Source organism: Phasianus colchicus, chromosome 7 (assembly GCF_987193195.1).
Source record: "Phasianus colchicus chromosome 7, bPhaCol1.hap1.1, whole genome shotgun sequence".
Taxonomy (NCBI): Eukaryota; Metazoa; Chordata; class Aves; order Galliformes; family Phasianidae; genus Phasianus; species Phasianus colchicus.
The window spans coordinates 19016921-19040673 of record NC_143442.1 but is presented as its reverse complement, the minus strand read 5'-3'; the positions used below and the strand labels follow the sequence as shown (position 1 = coordinate 19040673).

The 23753-nt window shown below is 36.3% G+C and overlaps 1 protein-coding gene across 8 annotated transcripts in view; it reads right to left on the bottom strand.

Annotated features, from left to right (window-relative positions):
* The window catches only part of MYO3B (myosin IIIB), a 193097-nt gene that overhangs the window by 24157 nt on the left and 145187 nt on the right, over positions 1–23753 (bottom strand). For 6 of the 8 annotated variants that reach the window (XR_016468258.1, XM_090143988.1, XM_090143985.1 and 3 more), the window contains 2 exons: positions 17981–18044; positions 16961–17096 (listed from right to left, as the gene is read on the bottom strand). Coding sequence is in view for 7 of the 8 variants with exons in the window: in XM_090143988.1 (XP_090000114.1) it covers positions 16961–17096; positions 17981–18044 (200 nt within the window). In the remaining variant the exon portion in view is untranslated. Of the gene's footprint in view, positions 1–6594; positions 6743–16960; positions 17097–17980; positions 18045–23753 lie in introns of those variants that run through there. The other 2 variants (XM_090143990.1, XM_090143989.1) reach the window with 2 other exon arrangements.

Here is a 23753-nt window from a genome sequence, read left to right as displayed (position 1 = left end):
AGCAGAAATCTATGGGAATCAGTGAAACAAAGAACAGGCGAAGAAGGTGCTTTGGACTGTCATCTCTGTTCACACTTGTAAAGAATCTCTGATGATGTGGGAAGCATTTGTATCTACAAATTCAGAAATGCTACTCAACAAGTCCATGGAGTAGTATTTATGAATGCACTAGTCTGAAAACAAAGGCTTATTCTAGTCATTTTATATTGGGTCTTCTTATAACATATAATAACAAACTTGTAGCAAGGCTTGCTAACTCCCCCTGCCTACACAATACTGCTGAACTGTATGCCCAAGAGTTTCCAGAAGAAATTAAGAAAGCTTTGAAAAAACTCTGACTGGAAGGTGGAGAAAGGGCAGTTTGTAGCTGCAACCACGTCCTGTGTGCAGTTCCTGCATGCACTATCCATCCTCAACCTTCAAGCTCTGGAAAATCTGAATCAATTCAGAAATACCACAAGAAAATGAATGTTGTGGTAAAAAAAAAAAAAAAAAAAAAAAAGTAGTAATAAAAAAACACTGCTCTTCAGTATCAGGAAAGGCAGTTTCAGGGTTGTGCTGGATTTATTAGTCACTTTTTTTTTCTGACCTCATAAAAAATACACTGAGTTTATGGGACCTTCTCCACTGTTTTAATTAAGCTGTGAATACAGGCCTGAAACCCAGCACCCTTGTGTATTTCTAGCCCCATGTTTTTATTTTGATTATTCTAAGAATCTACACGACTAAAATTTGGTGTTTATCCAAATGTCATCTCAGACAAAAGGGAAAGCCTTCAGTTTGATCATGAGGCCATGCTTGGCACAGTTCATGCCAAGTGAAAACCTGAGCCTGAGCTCCTCAATCCTGTGGTGCAATGGCAGTGTAGATCATGACTAGACTGGGCTGCGCCAAGTGGAAGGTCCATAGCCTGCTTCCAGAGAAGGCAGTGAAAATTTCTGGAGGAAAATAAATCAAAATTTGTCCCTTTCTCTGAACAGCAATTTAGTTTACAGCCCAGTCCACATTGGCAAATTCTACCAATTCTTTATTTCTTACTATTACTTGGATTAATAAAAATCCCCAGCTAGAACTATTGCTATTCTTTTACCAGAACAATTCATTCCATCTGGCAAACTGCTTTTAGAATTGCTGCACTGTGTTCAGAAACCTTTCCAGCAAGGAGATTTGCTGACTTACATCTGCAGTACAGTTACATTTTCTAAGCCTTCTAACTGCAGACACAGCCTGTCTGGTTCTGTGCATGGCAGTTTCTCCAGTGAGAAGACTAACTCTGCTGAACTACAGCAGGCTTTTTTCCCCCCAGAAGTCCTCCTGTGTAATATTATGGGAAAAGCATGTTTGTTTCACAGAAATATGCAAGCTATAGTCATACACATATACCAAAAAGACACATCAGCATCCTTGAACTTCCATAAACCTGACAAGCACTGCAAACATTATTCTGAAATTTCTATGCAACTAAATTATTTTCTCAAAGTTATTTGCAAAAGCATCATTAGTAGAGCATTACTTCTCCAAATATCAACTGCACATCCATAATTGCATTTAGAATAACTAGGTGACAGAATATCTTACATGTTATTTAAATTTCTCTTTTAAGTGTCTTAATGGCACTGTAGAGGACAATGTAGCAGTTAGTTATTACATCTTGAATACCTTCAGAACTTCTATCACAATTACTACTCATACACAGATAATATAAACTCTTCATCTTGAACACATCACTAGAAAAGACTATTCCCAGTTAGCAGTTACCTATACTGTACAACACAATTTACCTTCCAAGCCATACTTTAAACTTCTAAGCAATCATTTAGAATCCACACTTCCATCTCTTTCACACCGAATGGTCTTATTTAGGCAATGAGCGCTATGAACTTTAAACAAGAACTGTGAGTAACAACCACTGCACCCTGAAGGATTGGACCCCTCATCATCAGCCTGTGACTGCTGCACTTGTTATATTCAGAAGGAGGAGATGCTGCAAACAAGTCTGTATTAATAAATCAAGAATCTCTTGGCTACTGAACTCACAGCTCTGTTCTCTAGTTAGTTCACAAGTATTTCATATCAAAGGGATGCAAATGTGAAGGTTTAGAAATAAAGGAATAGCTTTTAAATTTGAGGCTAAATAAAAATCCCAACAAGCAATGCTATTAATAATCTGTATCACTTTTATGCAGTGAAACTTTCTGAAAGTTAAGCACCATGCTGCACAGTAAGACTCAATGTTCACTTTCACCTCTGCTCCAGTTAGGGGACTTATTCAGTTCAATGACACAGCACCTACAGAAACTACATCAGAGTGCTTCGTGAAAGTGACCCCATTAAAATGTGTTCATGCAGCTATTACAAGTTAAACTTTGCCTTCCATTTTTTTTTAATAACCAGGATCTGGAAAACTCCTGCCTCCCTCCTTGCAACACCAGGACAAATGGCACATGCACATAAAAATAATCTTGGACTTTCCTACTTGAAACAGCTCTACAAACACCTTTGCAACTGCCATCTGAGCTCTGCTGGCTTTGTGTTGTGGCGGAGTCATGCCAAACAGCTGCATGGGTTATAACTCATTCCAGACTCCCGTGGCTGGACAGTTCTGGTAAGAGCTGAAGACAACCACTTCCTCATCTCCCCTGTGATGCTACCTACCCACTTTTTTCTACTGTGGCAGAAGAACGACAACCTTAATGACCCACACAAGAGAAGGAGCAGTTCTCAGAAATGCTCACCTTCCTGACCTGGCACCACAGACCACACATTCACATGAGAACAAGACACAATCAGAATATCAAATTAGTAAAGTCTATTGTTTTCAAACAGCAGAGCTGTTTTAGATTAGTGATGGCCTCCTTCCCTGTGTCCCAGTAAAAAGAGGGCCTTGTTTCAGTTCTAGATCACTCCTGGCAAGTGGGCTGGGAACATGCAAAACACAATGTACACCAGCTTTCAGCACACTGCTGCCTTCCTGCTCCGTGCTCTGTCATCCACTTACATGAAACAGGCCTAGGCCCATCCCACCAAAACTTGTTTTGCTCAGTTTGTTTTTGTCTCAAAGGGTCCTTCAGGGGAAAGAATCTGGTAAAAAGTCCAGCCATGTTTATTCAAATTGTTTATATAAAACACACTTGGTGCTCCAATCTGTGGGAGCAGTATTTTTTAAATGTTTGTGTTTTTTGTTTCTGATTTGTTGTTCTTACTCAGTGTTCTGATGTCGGTATGAACAAAACCAAACAACAGCTCAAGCATTAATTTAACTAATGTAAACCAGATACAGTGGGCTAGATTTACACATCAGCCATGCTTATTCATGGTGTAGCATGAGGATACATGATGAAGTTAAACATAATGGGCCTAATTTACAGTTACCATGAAGTCTCTTCAGAGAGTACTCCAAGCACAGAAAGTGTGTTTTCGGCATGCCAGCTCCGTGTCTTTGCACTGACTCATCCCAGGATAGGAAGCATGCTAAAGCAAGGCAGTACAAACCTGAACCAAAGCCATTAGGGTTTAGCCATTAGGCTGCAGTATGCAAGAAAAAAAGTCTCTTTGCTCCTGAATCCTCTCCTTTTTTCCCAGTTTCAGCTACTGAAAGCCATCTCAAACATCTAGATTATAGCCAGGTTCCTATGGCAAATTTTGCAAATCTTACCTGGCATGAATGGTTACTTGGGAAGTTACTGAACACTTTGGAGACTGTAGCTCTATTTTCCTTCAGAAAAGGGCTTTTGGAAACAATGATCTGATCTGAAGTTCTACTGAAAACTCATGCAGCAATGTTTATTTATTACATAGCCGATAATGAAAGTAAATAATGCTCCTTCAGACAAATCAAATCTGCATCTCTTGATTCTTCAGTGCAAATTCAGTATTTCCATGTTAGAAAACATCTCTTGACTTCCTTTGACTCTGTTTTAAGCATGTTTTTCTGGTGTGATTGTTGTCTCAAAGAGCAACAGTGTGAGCTTTTGCACACCTTCAGAGGACTGTAGGGAACACATGTGAGGGAGAAACTAATTCTTCTGTCTGTAACAAATGGAACTACAAATCTAAGGATATTTGGTAGTATTCTTACTACTGACATTGATTTCTTTAGAGAAATTATTTGACAATATCAAGGGAATACCATGTCATTTAACTTTTTTTTTTTTGGTAAAAACTAGGACATAAGCAACAACACAAAACAATGTTCTCCCCCCAAAGTCTTATTATGTTACTATTTGACTTAAGCAGGGATCAAATTGGGAGACTTTTTTTTTTCCCATAGCAACAAGGAATAGAACCACTGAACTTGCAATGGCCTGGATCTTGAGAACCCACTAATAAAGGCTGACCTTAAATACTGATTTGAATTTGTCTGCCAACTTGAACGGCAAGTTGTGCCTTAATTCTCAGAAGCAACTATGAATTCAGCTGAAAGTTGTTAAAGAATCATGCCCAAAAGCAAGGCACATCTTGTTCTGCTTCAGATGACCCCACATAGTTATAGGACTTAAAGGAAAAGTAACTAGCCACCACAAGAAGCTCTAGAAGAATGTGAACTTAGAATTCCTGCCAAAATCTGAAGTGGTAGATAAGATGCAAAACAGTACTAGGTTAATGAATTCAAATTGAAATCCAAAGACCTTAATCCCTTGCTTAGGTCCAACTTTGAATAAAGAGATTGATGGAAACAGATGAAAAATCCCATAATGTTAGAAGCTAAAATGGTACAAAAAAAATTGAACAATTTTCCAAAGACAAGAGCTGCCTGAAAACTAAGCTTGACTCATTTAAAATCAAACTGTTTAACTCATGCGCTCAGTGACTCCTCATTTAATCCACAAAGAAAATTATGGCATATTTTAACTCAGCATGAATTAGCAATATAATAGTGATTTATTTAGATCCTGTTGAGATCATCACCATTTTTAGAAATATGTCTGCCAAGAAGTAGAAGGTATTATAGTTGTATAACTGCATTGAATAGGACAGCGAAGTACAGAATGCAAGGCTGTAATTGCTAGAGATCCAGTGGGGGTAATCTCAGTTTTCCCTCTCCCAATTAATGTTTGGAACGTTGTTCTAAAGTTGAGTGAATTGCTTAAGTAACTGCTATTTGGAGTCTTGTATTTTATTTTGTCTCGTCATTTGTTGTGACACTATAGACACACTTTACTATTTCTGTTTGTTTTGGATAGCCTCAAAAATTCATAAATAATAATTAAAAAAGTTTAACTGAAGGAAAGGTTGCACTACACAAGGGAAAATTTCCGTTATTTCTGTTCCTTATCTTCCAAGATTTTGGAGCAATTACCACTCTACCCTTTCAAAGGCACACACTTCATAAGCATAAAGAAGAACTATGTTGCAATAAGGATGCAAAACATTGCCAACTAACAAGGCATTGGTATGGGTACTGCAGCAAAGGAAATAGTTTAAGTATTGACAATCCTTCAAAAACTTTTTGCCTTTCAAGACTACATGAAACATACCTCTCCTTCAGTAACAAAGTGGTATACTCCTTTCAAATACTCTAATGCTAAAATTAAACTTTCCCCTGAAAATCTTCAGCACGCATATGAGAAAAGCAACACTAAAAAAACAGCAGTATACTTCACTGCTGTGGTTACTGAGTGTTCTGTCATTATTGAAACAAAATGCCTTTGTTTTTCTCCATTTTTTTTTTTTTTTTTTTTTTCATCTCATCTTCCTCTTTCTTCCTTCTCTGTCCTGGTTCTCTACACAGGCTTTCTGCTTTGATGGCATATTCCTTCTATTCCACTTTTGGCTTGCTTTCTGTTCACATTGTCTGTCTATATGTCTCTCAGCTTTTCTCTGCATGTGACCTTCCCCATGGTTTCATCTGCTATGGTCAGTATCTTTTGTCCTGCCAATGGACCATTTCTCCAGGAAAATGTTCTATTTTTTTTTCCAATACTTCTGTTAATTTTTTTTTTTTTTTTAAACACAGGAAGCTAAACCAAAAAAGTCAACAGCCCATCCTTGCCAATCACACCACAAAACACTGCAATTCTACAAATAGTAGAATTTAAACTGCAGAATGACTGATATTCATTGTTTTTCTGACTGTGAATGTTTATTTTGTGAATAGGAAAAGGAGATTGAGTTTTGTGAATTAACTGTGATTTTCTTCAACATGTGTCATGACAAGCTTGTGCTGAATGGCATTGCTACATAAGTAATTTTTGAATTAAAACATGTAAGGCTGTGAGTTGCCTATGATAATGAAAATCCTGCTTAATTTTCTAGGCTGTGAAACATCTCTGCTTTTGGCTGTCTCTGTTGACTGTTTCTATCAGTGAATGTTTCAAAACAGTACAGTTTGCAAGCTACTCTGCCCATGTGAAATTTCATTTTTCTAACATAGTTAAGCTCCTTTATGCATGAAGGTGAGGAACTCACCCTCCTCGGGACCTAAATCAATTATCAAAAGGCACAAAGAATGATTCTTAATACAGTAGACAGAAAACTGATATTTATTATAGACTCCTAACAGCTGTTCTGAATACCACTGGCAGGGCCAGATCCTTAAGAGGTTATAAACAACAATACTTCCAATTTATCAGTTTCTCGTGAACAAAAGATTAATTGTAAGCACATGGAGAACAACAGATGAAAGGAATTGATATCACTTGTCTCTAAGTCTGATGAGCAAAATATGAGTATGAGAGGTGGGCCCAAGCTGGAATCTTCTATCTGTATCCCTTTGGGACACCGGATGCAGATCTGAACTTCTCTAAAAACAAATCAACAACATAAAGATTTTTTGTTACACAAATATCTCTTATGTATTTTTAACTATAGCGGCTGGCTGTTTTGAAATTTTAGTACTACGCCCATGTAAGCCGCTACTCAGATTAGTTCACAGGACTTTTTTCATGGATCCGCGGCAAACTTTTTTCCTCCCTGCAAAAAGCCTTTCAGAACCCACAAGCTGAATGTTATTCATTTGATAGCCATGCTCTTTTTATCATAACTAAGAATATGCAGTAAAGAACAGCATTAAAAGAATGTAGAAAAAACAATTGCACCACTTTGCTGGAGGGCATTTTTGCTGTTTGTATATCCAGAACTAAAGAAAGAGGCTGGAACAATACAATATTTTTTTCCTCATTTTGAATGTGTCTTGTATGTGTGCACATGCGGCAAACATAAGCACAGTGGTGAAAGGTGTCCCAGAAACAGCACTACTCTCACAAAGCCATGGCCAAAGAACCGAAGACATACTTCACAGCCTACAGAGAGAACTAGGTCCAGCTCAAGGTAAAGAACTGATATAGCTATCCAACCTAGATGTTAGGCAATCACACATTCTCTAAGTTTGTTTCCTTACGAAATACAAGTATCAGATGGAAAATGTGTAAGATGATACGGTCTTTCACCAGCACTCATGATGCTGTTCACAACTGTTTCCTCCACCCTCCTCTTCAGACTTGGCCCAGCCAGGAGGCCAAACTAACACAGCAAGCAAGAGGCTACTTTTTGGTTATATAGTGTTTGCCACCTTTTCACAATGCAATGAGCTTATGCTTGTGCTTCTGTGAGAGATACTCTGTGCCAAACAGAACAAACCTTAGAGACAAAGAATTGGTCCTATGAAGTTTTTAGTAAGATAAATAATAGAATTCATTAAACCATTCTTGTAAGTTATTATAAAGTCTTGTTGCCTGTCTGATAGCATGTAAGAAAGCAGCTTCTCCTTCCCATATTGGCAACAACAACAATTCCTCCTGTGACTGTGGTATTATTATCTTCCCTTAGGGGACAGATGTTGCAAGCAGGAAAGGTGGAAGTGTGGCCTTTAATTTCTGGTGAACTGCCAATGTCAGCCAACACATGAGCACAACTGGCTCTCAGTAATTCTCTCCATATGCAAGAAAGATCCTTAAGAAAGATTATCCTTGCCTGGGGACAGAAATGATCTCTACAAGCTAGTAATTACTATTAGAAGCTAGTATTTGCTTTTGCTATATTCAACTTAGCCAATATAAGCCAATTGAGATAATTCTTGAGAGAACTGAAATGTAAAACACTTAATGAAGGAGAGCAAAGAAACACAATCACTGTTATTAGCAGCGCTGAGTGATTCAGTAAGAATGAATACATTATCTAAAGATAATTTCTTTCCACCCAAGTACTTCACTACCAGTCCCTCATTTACAGAATGAAAAACCTACTGATCAAAAAGTATTTGTGAATAACTTGCATCTCTAGATGTTCATATGTGCCATTGCAAATATTTTGTCCCAAGTATCTATACTTTACTTGTCAGAGGCATTATTTTATTCATTTGCATCGATCATACAGAGCTATCTCATACTTAACATACCATTCTGTCACTTTCACGTTAATTATGCTATCACTTTTACCACTACATTTTCTCTCAGTACTATCCATGGAGAAATACAAAGATGTAAGCAACTCCAGAAAACATACAGCATACAACATAAAATGACGATCTGAACTCCATCTATTACTATTTACTTGTGGAGGATTCAGAATAGCCAGTTCTAAGTTCAAATATCAGCAAATAACCATAAACAATCTGGTAACTTACAGCTAGAAGACGACATTTTTCTATCACAGTTAATGATGAACTGTTTAACCTTTCTTCTCTTACAAAAGAACTTGAAATAAAAACACTGCCCAAAACTTTCTGATGTTAGGAAAAAAAAAAAAATTAAAACAGTATCTAAGATGTCTTTTCCTTTGCAAAACACAGCAAATACCGAATACAAAGTAATATCAATTGTGGTTAAATAATCTCAGAGATAAAGCAACTATACTGAAAAAGACAAATTTTCATACTGCAGTTCAATACTTTATGGAACCATTTAGAAATGAAGGAACAATGAATTGGGAACCATGCTATTTCCCTGGCAATCTGAAACATGCTGCTGTTTCAGAGCTCGAGCAGTGGTGTCTAACTAATATAAATAAGGCTGCTAGAGAACTCTTAGAGAAGCTTCAAGTACTAATAAGAGATCAGGTGAGGTATTGCATGATAACAAGTTTAACTACTGTATAAACAACAAATATATAGATGTTATAATTAAGAAATATATAGGAAAGTTAAGCTAAGTAAGGTTAACCCAACAGGAAGATAATAAAGAAAAAATGCTTACCAATGTCATAGGCTCACAATATTCTCCATGAGGAGGGGTCTCTAAGAAGAGATCCTTCCTCAATGGCAGTCTGCACTTAAATGGGTCTAGGAGAGGTGGAGCCAGTTCCACCCCTTCCAGCAGCACAGGTGAATTGCCTTCACCTGTGCTCCTGTGGCTGACTCATTGCTTGCCTCAGGTGGTCAATCAGAGATTCAGGCCATGATTCAACAGTTCCCATACAACTACTAACAAAGGAATGGCAAAAAGGAGTTCTCAGATAAACCTGTACATCATGAAGAGAAAACCAAGACAGATGCACAAGGTGAAATGCAGTTTGGGCCAGAAAGATATCCCTGAACATCATGTTCTAAGGGAAGAAACAGAACTCCTACTAAAACCTGTATCTGTGGCACAATGTTATTATGCCTATTATTTGACTTCATTAAATTGATCATACTTTTTTTTTTTAATAAGAAATATGCACTCTCTTTTTATTGCAGTGCCGTTAACATGAGCTGAATTTCAGCATATTATAGAACAAACAGAGAGTCCAGCTGTCTATAACTTTTTATACATGCAGTTTACCCATGCAGATAACATGCATTTTATTTTATCTCTCACCTTTGATACTAATCAGTCATGACTGCAGGTCAAATCCTTTTGCATCGTAAGCAATCACAATAACCAATCCAGAAGTAAACTAGTCTATAATGAAATTCACTGCCTAGGGCTAAACACAGAGCTAACATGTGTTTAACAAATCAAAGCTTGTATTTATCACTTGTCACTGTTTGTGTCTTTGTCTATTGGAGGGAAAAAAAAAAAAAACAACAATTAAGAAGCTGAACAGTAAAGAAAAACTTAAGAACAGCATAATTTATTTTCAGATTTGTTGGTCTTAGGAAGAATGTAGCCTGCAAATCTTGCCATCACAGAGTAACAAAAGGTTTAACAAAGCATCTGTGAGACAACAAGTTCAGCATACAAAAGTCATCGGTGTAAATCACAGCTCACAGTTCAACAGACATCATTTATGTTTTGGAGTCAGATTTTCTGAATCTACACTGGAACTACGTATTGAAGGACTGAAATACTGCAATCCAGGTACTGTGATTCTCACCCCAATGGCCCACGAAGCTAACTGTACAGATCCAGAAAAATGAATATTGGGCTCTCCAATGGGTAGGTCCTCCCCTGAAGCCTTTTGCAGGGTTCTACCACATACAATACAGTGCACAGTAATAGCTTTACTTGCACCAAGAAAATCCACCTGCATAAACAGCCTCACAACTCAAAGTGTTCATCATTTCTTATAATGACAGAAACAATAATGATTTCTTGAGATATAGCTTTATTTTCAGTTTATTTTCTCAAGAGACATCCTAAAAAAAGTGTATTTTCCTTCATATGATTTCTATTTATATATTTTCTTGAAGACAAAAATGAATGATTTGCAAATGTGATTTTTGTTTACTATGTTCAAAGTCCAGTATAGATCACACAACTGAAGAGGTCAGTAAAGTGGTGATACTTGATCACTAAAGGGAAAAAAGAAAAGAAGCTACTTTTTCTCCTGTTTGTGCTCAGTCAGTATTTTATTCAAAAGAAGCAGACACTGCTGTGGGAGGATCCTTTCCACAGAAAATCATTACAAAACATATTTCGTTAGCAACTCTTCTGACCTAGGATTCAACTCGTCTGCAGTGTGGTACATAACAGGAGAATACTGTGGAAATCTTATAGCCCTTGTACATAGCTACAGCAAGTTCAGTGCCACCAGATCACACTCAGTAATGCTACTGTGGCTTCTTCAGTGTTTCCTGTAAGGTTCAGACTGTCCCATGATCTTGTTATTCTATTTACTAAAAGAATGACCAACTCAAACCTAGCCAACTCATAAAAAAACAACAAACAAACAAACAAACAAAAACCTCAAAAAAGTCCTACCCCCAAAAACCTCTGAATTCTAGATATGCAGGGAATTTTTCATGTCAGTTTTATTAAAATTAAGAGACCCAGTTTGAATTACTGTTTTGACTTTACTGGCTACAGTCAAGTTTTTCATGATTTATATTCCCTCAATGTAAAATTAGTCTCAGTGGGGGGCTTAAAAATGATGAAATGAAACTCCTGCTTGTATGACCAAAAATAATTCTAAATAGATTATAAATTCTTTAATTTAAAATCCTGAATGATAGGACTCTGAAATTAATGGCATCCATGTGTCAGTACCACTCCATCTGCCAATGACAACAAGTGGAAAGCCTTGGCAACATGTCACATGATGCTATGAAGCAGCAGCTTTGGTTTTCATGTAGATAGAAGGTCAGCTATAATGAAGACAAATAGAAAGCTGAGTTGCACAGAGACCAACGGCTGAATGCCTTGGGTTGATCTCTCACGTGTGGAAAATGGCTTCCTTGGTTCAAAACATCCGTGTCTTGATACCCTATCTTGTGTGAGATACATCCTGACTTTTAACATAATACTTATTACAGTCATGCTAGGATACTGGCTTTCTCTGAGTCAAAGCATAAAAAGTTCCCACTACCAAATCACTACTGGCTATTGCTTTGCCATTGCTGCCATCTTTTTTAAAAAAATACAAAAACAATGCACAAATAGGAATTACATGAGATTACAGTTAAAATTACAATACAACATAAAATTACCATGTAGAGTAGGATATATTCCCTGCATTTAAGAACACCTGATGTACAAATGAAAGACATCAAATCAAAGCTGTACTTTAGGGCTGAGACTGAGGCAGCCTAAAGAGTATTTTCAAAGAAAATCTACTTTGGAGCAAAGACCATACACCTAAGTATAATTGCTGTGGCTTGGGTGAGATTTTTAAATTCTGAGCACTCTACTGAAGAAAGACAATGCACATGTATCTATGATTGGTATAGTTTGCCTACAAGGTTATTCTGCCATTAAGACAGAATAATGAATACCTGAAACAATGTTTACATGTTAATATTGTCATATCGTTTCCAGTAGATAAAATTTTTAAATTGTGCAAATTTACAGGAATCAGCTGTGTAAATCTTTTTGCTCAGTACAAATATATTCTAAAGGCTTTCCAAAGAAATACATTCCCATCTGCCTTTTGAAATACCTTCTTCGACTTACATTCAGATTTTAACATTAGTCCCATTAGAAAGACAATATCTGAAATATGAAATATCTGAAATCTACTAGCAATGTTAAGCAAGATAAATTGGCTTCTTGACATTTAAGATCTCAAAGACTGATTCAGAAGAGCATTTGCCCAAGTATCTTAAGATTATAGTTGAATTTTATGAAATTTACTATGCAGATAAAGTGATTTTTCTGAGACAATTGCATCAATGCCTCTTATAATTGCAATTATCTATAGCAACTGCTCACTCTTAGATTTTCTTTTGCTTTTAAAGCATCTTACCATGAGGTAGGACATGGTACAACATGATAGGGAAGAAGATTGCTGTGGTCGATCACAGCATGGACTCTAGTCTTAATTAGAAATAGCTAGTACAGTTAAAATGACAGCTGTTTTCTAGCTGGAACAGAATCAAAGACTCATAAAGATTGGAAAAGACCTCTAAGATTATCTAGTCCAACTGTCAAACAATAGCTAAGACTATCTTAGCTGAGGCTAAGTTATTTCCCAGTTTAAAACAACTAAACAATTTAAAACATTATGACTTGTGTCCTACTTGCAAGTAGAACTACTGTGGAAGGTCTCATGACTTGTTTGAGACCAAGACCTTAACTTTATCTTCTTGTTACACTTAATTGTACCTCCCCGTTGCACTGCTGTTTTCACAAACTAAGTTTAAACCTATAAAATGCTCAAAAATGCCATATAAGGTCATCTTCATTTCAAACAACTCTGAGGTAACAGGCCTGTCTGTGCCCTTATTCTATGGACTCTGTTGAGGAGAATTCCTGTACTTTCAGAAAAGAATTTGCACAATCAAGTAATCTACTTGTGCTGGGAATCTGATCATGCCCAATAAATAAAGATGGCATTTTCTCACTGGTGGCTCTGTCTACTATCAGAATAAATCAAAGTTTGTGTTTATACACAAAGAGAAAAACATACACTCTTATTTAGACAAATTATTTTTAAGTAAGGAAAGTAACAGGACTTTCAAAGAAAAAACAAAACACAACACCTTTGACTATTACACAGACCACTTCTGTCTCCTCAGAATGATTTACCTTTTAATCTTTACCGGAAAGAATTCAGATAAATGAGACAGAATAAGGGGTATTTTCGGAAAATGAAAGCTCAAACACCTAATGAACTCATTTTAAATTTCCTGTTTAGAGTGGTAAATCTGTATCACCTGTGTGGTAACACCTACAGAGTGACTTTTTGGGAATATTGTCTCCTTTGCCCACAGTGCCCCTTATTGAACAGTGTACAGTAGTGCCTAAGTTGAGCAACAGCCTTCATCCCCATCAAGCACTAATCCATTTTGTTATATGCTTGCCCTCCAACAGAGCAATAAGCAATGATTACCTCCACATGTTTCTTCCAAGCCAGCACAGCTATATTCACCAAACTGCATCTTATGATTACTTTACCAGAAGAGAGGAAAAAAAAGAACTGCAACATGAAAAAAACCACCAACATTGCAAGGCAAACATTCAAAATGGGTCACTGATGAGTAGAAGTCCAGCTTGAAACAAGCCTGGGTCCTAATTTCCATTAGTTTTCAGAATATGAAAGATAAAATCAAAGGGCATATTGCATATTCTGACTTTTACAACTACAGTGCAAGTTTCAATACCTCAGCTTCAAAATAGAGCTAGAGACACTGCAGACTGCATAATTCAGAACATCTCAGAACGCTGGCAAATTCCTCTGCCTCTCAAAATTTCAGCACTGCAGCCAAGGCACAAAATAAACATCATCAAGAAATATGTCCTTTTCTCCCACATGAGAATGTCCACGCTAAGAGGCTCCAATGCTCTCACACATTTAAAATGTCTATGCTAGCGTTAAGAATTATGTCATCCTCTGGTCAATGTAGAGATACTAATAGCTTTTTACAAACCTATTTCCTATTCATTTAGGACAATCTCAGTCATATATACTTTTGAGCCAAAGTTACATTGGTGAGCTCTCCATGAATCACTTCTTTCTTATTTATCATTTAAAATATTCTCTCTACTTTTTTCTTCTAAGAAAATATCACAACTCAGTTGTCTGGAAATTATTTATCTCTGCAATATTTTGGTTCTTTCACTACTACCTTTTTGTGACTAGAATGACTCAATTCTGACTCAATTATTAGTGTTGACTGGACCCTCCTCTCCATCCTAAAAACAAACAGAAACAGGCAGAGTGTGTTGTTGGAATCCTTGGCTTTGTTGCTAGCCCTTCCCCACCACCCTGGCAGAGCCAAGGGGAAATCCTGGGCAGCACTGAGCCAGCTCCTGGAGCCCTGTGCCACCACAGCACATGCATGCACTTAACTTGCACTGCACACAGTTTGGCCACAGTGTTCAGTTTATCTGTGACCCAGTAGAAATCATCTTAAAGTGAAAAGAACTTTTATTTCTGCATTGATTATAGGGTGTCAAGACCTTTGCGAAAATTTGATGGTCTAGTTTTCCTTGTACATTCTACTAATCAGAGTGAGTAACCTACGATATCAGAAAGATGGACAAGATGCAAACACTAGTGCACTTGATAAATACACTGACAAATACAGAAACATGTAAACTCATGTCAACCATTTTCTCTCTTCTGAGAGAGAGCCCCACCCTACTGAGACCTCAAGAAAAACGATCTGCCTATCCTCCACTTTGAGTTTAATCCTACATATAAAGACTCCTTCCTTTAGCAAACAACAACACTGCTTCAAAACTGTGCAAGAGACCAGTGCAGAACCCTACCACATTCCTTTCTCTGTTTGTCTTGGTGTTCCAGGTTCATGGAACTACCACCATGATGACAGAAGAATTCAATATGAATGGCACAGCAGAGTGATGTTTCATTATGAAAAATCAGTCTCCACATTCTTTGGACAACCTCTTCAGCATTCTGTTTGGTGAAATACAACTCATGCAGTATAGTCTCACATTATAAAACGTGTATTGCATACACGTGTTCTTATTTCAAAAGTAATATTTGCTGTTTCACTTGGTTCTCACAATAGGTTCAAAAATACTTTGTACTTAAAAATACACCTTATACAATAGGACAGTACAGATTGCACAGGGTGTGAAAGCATCAAGTACCTGAACACAAGCTGTGCTTTTAAGAAGTTGTTATTATTCAGCAGGTTTACTTCTCCAACAGTCATTCATGGAAGCATGATTTATATGATCATTTGAGTATCTTCACGCTTTACTGAGAAATTCCTCCCATGCTTACTCTTTTACACATACATGTTTCTTAAATAGTTCAGATGAATGTTGCATTTATCTCTTTTTCAAGAGATAAATTCGGTATCCTTCTATGACTTCATATTCTCTGAAGTCTTCCTGAATTACTAGGCAATGGCTTGGAATCAGATGTTTGTAAGGCTGTAATTCTGCCAATTTTACTGTCTATAATTATTTAATTTCAGATACAATGTCACTGATGTCAAGGAGACTAGTTGCAGGTAACGTACAATATCCATTGGCAATAAGAATGACAGATTTGGGTCTTGCCTGCTTTCCTCAAGAGGGTTTGCTGCAATGAAGATATTTTTGTTTGACGGGTTTATTATTTTAGATGTAATAATTTAAGATACTAATGCTCACTTCCCCTGCAGTCCCACACTATGGATTCAAAATCCATATGGACTGAAATGCGTCAAGAAAGTATAATGGATTTCTCAACATGCTGTGTTTACATACCACTTTGTTTTCAGCATGGAAAACACATTATGCCTGTGCAGAAGACTAAAAACATTGACTTTATGTTATTTTGCGTAACAGAAGGATCTCCAGATATGTACCTGTCTTAACTTTAATTTATAAATTGTTCAACTGAACATTATAAAGTTTAAAGACATTAACTGCGGGATTAGGGATATTCAGATAAACATTTGTAGACTGGCAAGATGAAAGGTGTCCCATTAAATATATAAATAGAAATATTAATATACAACAGAAAATTATAAACAATTCATTTTCAGTAATAAGCTGGGAATTCATGTATTATCATTTTATTTTGGTGCTAGTCACAGGTATCACATTATCAATCTGCTTCATCTTAATTTGTGGAAGGCATTCTGTAATACAGTATTAATATTTGCTTCCAGGAATTAGCAAAAACTTAATGATTACAATGACAGAGAAAAGTATTTTGACAGGTATTGATTTCCTAGAATAAATGATAAATCGATTAAAATTCAACAACTGTCATAATGCTTTATTTCAAGTTCTTAAACTATTACTGACCATGGCAAAAATAATATATAAGCAAATGAAATAGCAACCAGATTGCATAGATTTTAGAATTATTGTAGGTGTTCCTGTTTTCCTGACTAAATCATGGTGACTATAAATGGACATGTTATCTTTCATTCTGTCAAACATGAGAGATTTCATCATAGTCTTCCACTTGTGAGGCTGGAAGGCAGAGGAAAGCTAAGCTCTTGAAAGGTATTTCAGGATTGTTAACTATGTTTTCAGTAGAAATTATTTTTCAGAAATCTCTATACCTCTCCTCTGTGACTCAGGTAGTTGAGAGTTCTTAAAAAATTCCAGTTTGAAAATATGTAGAAAAAAGTTAGTTTCTTTATATTTCCTGGCTTCCAATGGATTGTTAATGAATTTATAAGGCAGGTCACATGCTGACAATGTGCAGCTTATAAACAGTAAATGAATGATTACTGTTAGTCTGTTTTCCTTACCTCCTTTTTTAGGGTGTCTCAAGGGGCTTGACTGATGGTCTGCGATTGACTGAGATTGGCTAATTAATTGTGAATCACTCATTTTGAATGTATTTTTTACAGTAAAGGAAGAAGCAGAAATCTCATCCCAATCCTTCTGGAATAAAGAAAGCTGTTTTAGGCATTCAAGAAACATGCTGATTTCACTCTGCCATGATAACTTATAGCTGTGATCTCACAGAGAGCAACTTTGTATTCTTCACAACTCTTTGAGAAATGACTAATGCGAGATTAAGGTTACACAAGATTCTTGTGGCTTTCAGCACCACTGACTTAGCATCCATGTCACAAACATTTGTTTATTTTTCCATTTAACTTATTTATCCCCTTTCCTCATGCAGTTTAATCATAGCATGCACTGTATGCTGATTTCCTCTCATAGTTAATTTGTATCTTTAGAAAAAAGCTATAGGAAGGTATTAATCTGCTTAACATTTCTAAGTACATCATCCAAGGGATTTTGTTTTTTTAATCTTACATATGCTCAGCAGAGTTACTGGCAAAAACTGTACATTTTCTCCATTTCATCCTTTCAACATCAAATGGTAAGCAGCAAAAATTGGATCAGACTTCAAAGACTATGCTGTGCTCCAAGTCACAGAGCGACTCCTCCATTTCACATATTGAATTCGAGCAGGATATCAAAGTGCTACCAAAGAACCTCAGGTCCTTACTAAAAAAGAGGCTCTAACATCTGTAGAAAGTGAAGTGCACAGACAAATCACCTCAGGGAGCAGCTAGCATTTATTCTCAGCAGCAAATTTCCAGCCTTTTGATTCTCTCATTCGCTGTACCTCCCTGTCTTTCTACAGAACTAAAGTTCTTAGCAAGCAGGCTTTTGTCTCAAAGACTTCAAAACATTACTAACGGTTTCATGTTCGGATGGTGATGCCAAGCAGCCATGAACACACTGCAGAACTGTGGACTCAGGAATTTGAAGTTACAATGCAACGTTATTTTAGAATACAAACTTACCAGTACCTTTTTTGTTTGTTTGTCAAGAAAATCAGGCACGACAGGAGAAGGCTGGTTACTTGTTTGCTGCCTAAAAGCAAGATTAAAAAAAAAAAAAAAGGTAGTTTAAATACTGTAATTTCTTCATTCTCATAAAAGGCTTACTGGCATTGTTGATGCTCTTCCCCCTCCCCCAGTCACTAAATACGCACATATGATCAATTCAGAGAAAAAACAGACCGGTCCCATTTCCTTTTATAAGGAGGTGCATGTTACTAAACATGGTAACTGGCTATGAGCAATAAATTTGTCATTAAAAAATTGTGGATATGTGTATATGTGTAAAGTGAGTTTATGAGAATTCTATGAGATTGAAGTAATACGTTAAAATTAATTTTACAAGATTTAACATGAAATATTTTTTTCCTCGAGAGGCTGTGAAGAGCTGTTTTTCACACAGAAATTCAAACTTGGGCACTCAGGAAATTTGACAAAGTAGTAAGAAGTGAGACAAATGGCTTCATGCTCCCCTAAAGCTGTTTGGATTAAGTAAGAGTTCTTACATTAACTTTGTCTGTACCTTTTATTATTTTACCATACAAATATTAAAGGTCAATTTCTGCTTTCATTAAAGCTAATTGAAGTATCATAAAATCTTCTGTAAGCTCTGAAGCTTGTTGGCAGACCTTTGAAGTCAATGGATCTTCTCAATATTAAATTCTACCCAGAAAAAAACTGTTCCAGAATCTTTAGTCACGCAAAATCAAAAAAAATATTCTACCAATTTCATTCAAGAGATAACAAAACTGAGGTTGGTAAAGATTATTTGATAAGCTCATGGTCCTATAACTGGGATTAAAAGCAAGACTTTCTATTTGTCAAAACTTGCCTCAGCCATTGCATCATTAATCACCACCACTATCACAATCTTTCTGAAAATACAGTTAACTGCAGTTGTATTTCAATGGAAACACTTGGAACGTAAGCTTCAGTCATAGATTTCAGATTATGACATACATCATATTTTTTTTTTCATGGATGGCAAAAGCTTTTTAAGGCAGCAAGCTTTTTCAGTTTAACTTCCATTTATTACAACTGAATACCTTTCCGCCCTTTCAGTCACAGCGGGAAGAGGAAATACAAAGGACAAAAATTGCTTTACTGAGCAAAAGAAAATACAATTTATGTTTCCTCAAATTTCATTTTTGTCATTACTTATACGCTGAACATAAAAGGCTCATATAAAAATAGAACAACACATTGAACTCTAAAAAACTGTCTGGACACATGCACATTTTACCTTTTAAAATGTAGCTTCTAAAAATACTTCAAACTGAAATGACATGACTGAAGGACTCGAAACATTCTAGACTATTACCTATTGGATATATTACCACATGCACATATCAGATGATATATTTATTCTAGCATATCCACAGGGCTTACTGTAATATTTAAAGCCTTATATTGCAATAGAGTTTGGGCTTTTAGATTAATTTTGTCTGAATGTGTTACAAAAGCTCAAGGGGCTGCTTGAATTGTTTCAGACTTGATCACAACAATAAAGATAGTATCATGGTAGTCAATAAGCTATTTTGGTGAGTGGAAACAATAGGAAGCATTCATGGACACAGCAAACATCAAACTTTTCTAGAATGTTGAAATTTTGTGAATGACGTTTGGATTTGCTTGTTGGGTTTGAGGCTTTTTTTTTTTTCCCATTATTCACTGATGTTATGAAAGTAAAGGAAAATATTCTGACTAGGCTGTAATTCATATTTAATATTGTTTTCCTAAGGATGGAGGGATCCATTTTGAAAACACACTCTAATTTGTACTGAGACACTTCTCATACCAAAAAGAATAAAAAATGTTGAGGACTGTATTCAGCCTTGCATTTGAACATGTACCGTACTGTCTGTAAAGTTCTTTTTTGCTGTTTCTTTTGTATATATTCTCTTGTACTTAAATAACTACTTAGCAGTATTATTTAGATAACTTGCTGATTTCTCCCAAAATTACTCAAGCATTTATTGAGATGATTCTTCCCCACCACCCCACACTACAAAAAATATACCCAATATAATCTAGAAATAATGAATAAAACCCAAATATTTCTATAATGGATGTCAAAATCAAAATCTGCTCTTGAATCAGTATGTTGAAAATGGACCAAACTGCCAAATAGGAATAAATCATGATCTAAATTCAATATTCTGGTTTTGGGGTGTTTTTCATCTGGATCTAAATTTGCAGCTTGGATTAATCTTTATGTTCTATAAATAATCTAGAATTTAGTATGTTTTTGCCAGCACTTCTGCTTTGCAAGGGCTATAACATTATCCAAATGTTTAAAGCATGAAGGTTAAGTTCAGCAGTTTGCCTTCTGTACACCGTAAGCTAACAAAAATCAGCCTCTGGAATTTTGAAGCCTTAGAATCTTGATTTTCTGTCAGGATCCCAATGACATCATGTTTTTCACAACCAACAAAAAAGCTACGTGATGTGTAATTCTGCATTTCTGCATGATAAACTCTACGGGAGACCCTTCGGGGATGTTCAGGAATGCATCAGTAATGTGCAGTAGTAAGAACAGAAGTAGTTTCCTGTGTCATATTATACGATCCTCACTTTATTTATTTATGGCCAAACTGCAACAGCATGTATGGTTAAATTCTGTTCATGGATGAACCTTCTATGACTTCTGTTGGATTCTGCTGCAGAAGCATTGGAGAAGATGGCAAAAGTCTTTAAGTCCTGAGTACTTTTAATGGAACGTTAAAACAATTGAATTGAAATAAAATACAAGTTCTTGCTCTAGAACATACTAAAGGAGATCAGATCATTAATCCCATAAACTCAGTGGAAATAGGAAACTACATAGAAGCAGAGAGCATTTGTTTTCACTTGGTAGAAGATAACGCAGAGATATGGGTGCTGTTTCCAGAGATTAATTCAAATTAAGAGAAATTGTCAATTTTGTAAAACATTTTACTATCAGTCAGGAATTTATTACCATAGGCCATGAACAGGTAAGGGCAAGTACTGAGCCTCAGCTGGTAAGGGACTGTCCCCAGCAAAATAAAACAAAAAATTCCAATGAATGAATCAAAGAAACAAAAACATAACACTGCCACCAGAGCTTCCTTAATGCTGTCATGGCAGAGGAATAGACAATTTTCCTTAATCCTAAATGGTATAAAGTGGAGTCTTCATTAATAAAGAGTCACGACATTGCCATTCAGAGGAATCTCATCACAATATAGCATTAGGCAGAGAGGAACCTCATGAAATTCACTGAGAGGAAATACTATGTCCTGCACTGAAGCAACAGTAATTTAATGCATTAATATACTCTGGGCGCTAGGTGACTGGACTGGAAGTCACAGAGCTCTACTGAAAGACAGGTGTCATTTCAGGGGTCAAGCTGGCAGAGAACACTTCTGAAAACATGACATCAGAAGATGTAGAAGCTCAGAATCTTGAGCTCAGACTCAGAGATCTTTTGTGTGATACTGCCTGTCTAAACAAATGCACCATAAATGCAGTTCAGCATCAGCTAGTTCATATGAGTGAATGGGTGTTGGTGGCTAACATCTGAAAACGTGGCACCTGAGGATGTGCAGGATATTTTCAGGCATCTTTGATGAAACTATTTTCACTACGGCTTTGAAAAATTTTTACTTGCCACATTTGCAAGACAGCAGTGTTTGGGTCAAACAGATGACCCAAATGGCAGCACATTTACCTGGAAAGTTCACAAGAGATCCAGCTTTGTATGCTTGGTTTTAATCAGGCAAAACAGAAATTTGCTGCTAAATATTCACCTAAACTGTCATGCCCATGTAGTTTTTGCACTTTATCATCCTACCTTGATTATCTAAGTCTCATATGAATGTAAAGAGTTTTACTAAAATAAAAACTGTATGAGGACACACATGCTGACCAATCAAAGTTTCACTAGCTAAGCAGAGAAAGTGTAGGAGAAAAATCACAATGATTTTGAGTCAAGAAAACTAATATTGATGTAAATTATCTTTTAACAAGTGATCTTAACACACAGAACTCCACAAGAAAAGAAAAGAGCAAGGGATACTCACTGATATGATGTTACAGTTACAGACATACCTATGTGGAAACAATGCTTTCTGCCATACTACAAAGCACATGCATTGTTAAATTAACAAATGTGTGCATTTAATCAGCATTTTATACCACTTTTTAGCTGATGTCCTGCATTCATCAACTAGAGAGTGTGAACTAGGTGTAGAGATTCAATTTCATTGAAGGAATTCATTTTTTTTAAAGTGCCATTTTCCTCTAAGCACTTTGAAATTCATAACTTAGTCTTTTATATACATTATATACATTATAGTACTGAAAAGTCTTTTTTTTTTCTTTCTTAATCGATCTTTGAAAAAGTAACAGGCTTATATACATCCTGTGCATACAACAGAAAAGATCTTTATGCGATTTTCCTTTTGTATCCTGAACACTTTCCAGCTCCTTTTATATTTTCCAAAACTACTAACTAGAAAGCAAAAGAAATGAGAAGAAATTAAAAGAAATGGAAGGAAATGAAATGAAAAGAATATTTTATTATTCAACAAATCAGTTCAATGGTATGTGAAGCCACAGTGAGGCTGCCTTGTCTAGAGATAGATTACAAGCTACTGTGTTAAACATCTGCACTATTATTCACCACTATTTCTTACAGGTTTCCTGTATGACTGAACAGCCATGCACTAAAACACAAAACCCCCAAACAGCTACCAGTAGAAGAGAATCTTGATTTATGGGAAGGAAGTTATAAGATTTAGTCCTAAGATTCTGAACACCGCCTGTGAAATGCTCAACATTTTCAAGTCTCACTGAAGTCACTGGAACCTGAGGCCACTTCAGGGAAATGTATAGGATTAGGCAAATAAGCTGGAAAATTTGTTGGGTTTTAAACTGAGAATTGCCAGCAGTAGTGGCAGTTTAGCAGCTCCAGGCAAAAAAGGTATGAGTTTTATTACCTGTCTGACTGTGTACAGCAATCAGGAGTGCGTGCAAGAACTGAATAGCGAATGTTTTTTATGTGGGCATCTTCAATCTAAATATTTAAAGACATTTAAACACTGATTTCAATATAAATTCATTGTCTGAATACCGTTAGAAGTCTGTATCTTTGTGCTCCATAAAGCCCAAATTCACCTCAACAGCTACAGATCTATAAAATGCTAATGAGCCTCAAGGGATGTACAGTTGAAAAACTATATCTAATCCACAAAGATACACTTGTTTGGAAAGCAATGAGGAATCCCGGAAACAATCTAATGTACATATATACAAAACAGATGAAGAAAAAGTTTAAAGAGGTCATGTGCCTCCAAACAAGTTCAGGTGAAAGCTTCAGAACACTGAAAAAGACAAAATATTTATTTACATTGTATTTTAATTTGTAATTTTAATTTGGGTTGCCAGATAGAATTGACAACAGACAGGTTATAGGCTCTGTCTTAATGCCATTGGTGCAGACTGGAAAGCAAATAGCTATGAATAGTTCTAAGGAGATCACAAGATAGCTCCCCTCTTAAATACCTAACAGACAGAGGCTGCTGCACACACATGAAGGGAAAGCAGAATCACAAAACATGTTGACTCTGTAAGCTGTGAGGAGACCGAAGGACAGAGATATGACAGTAAATTGTAGTGTGTTCATTCTTTTCCCTGAATAACATTACCAAAAAACTGTATATACAATTTTTTTTGGTCCCTTTCCACCAGCCTGAACCTTGTTTATTTATTTATTTACTCT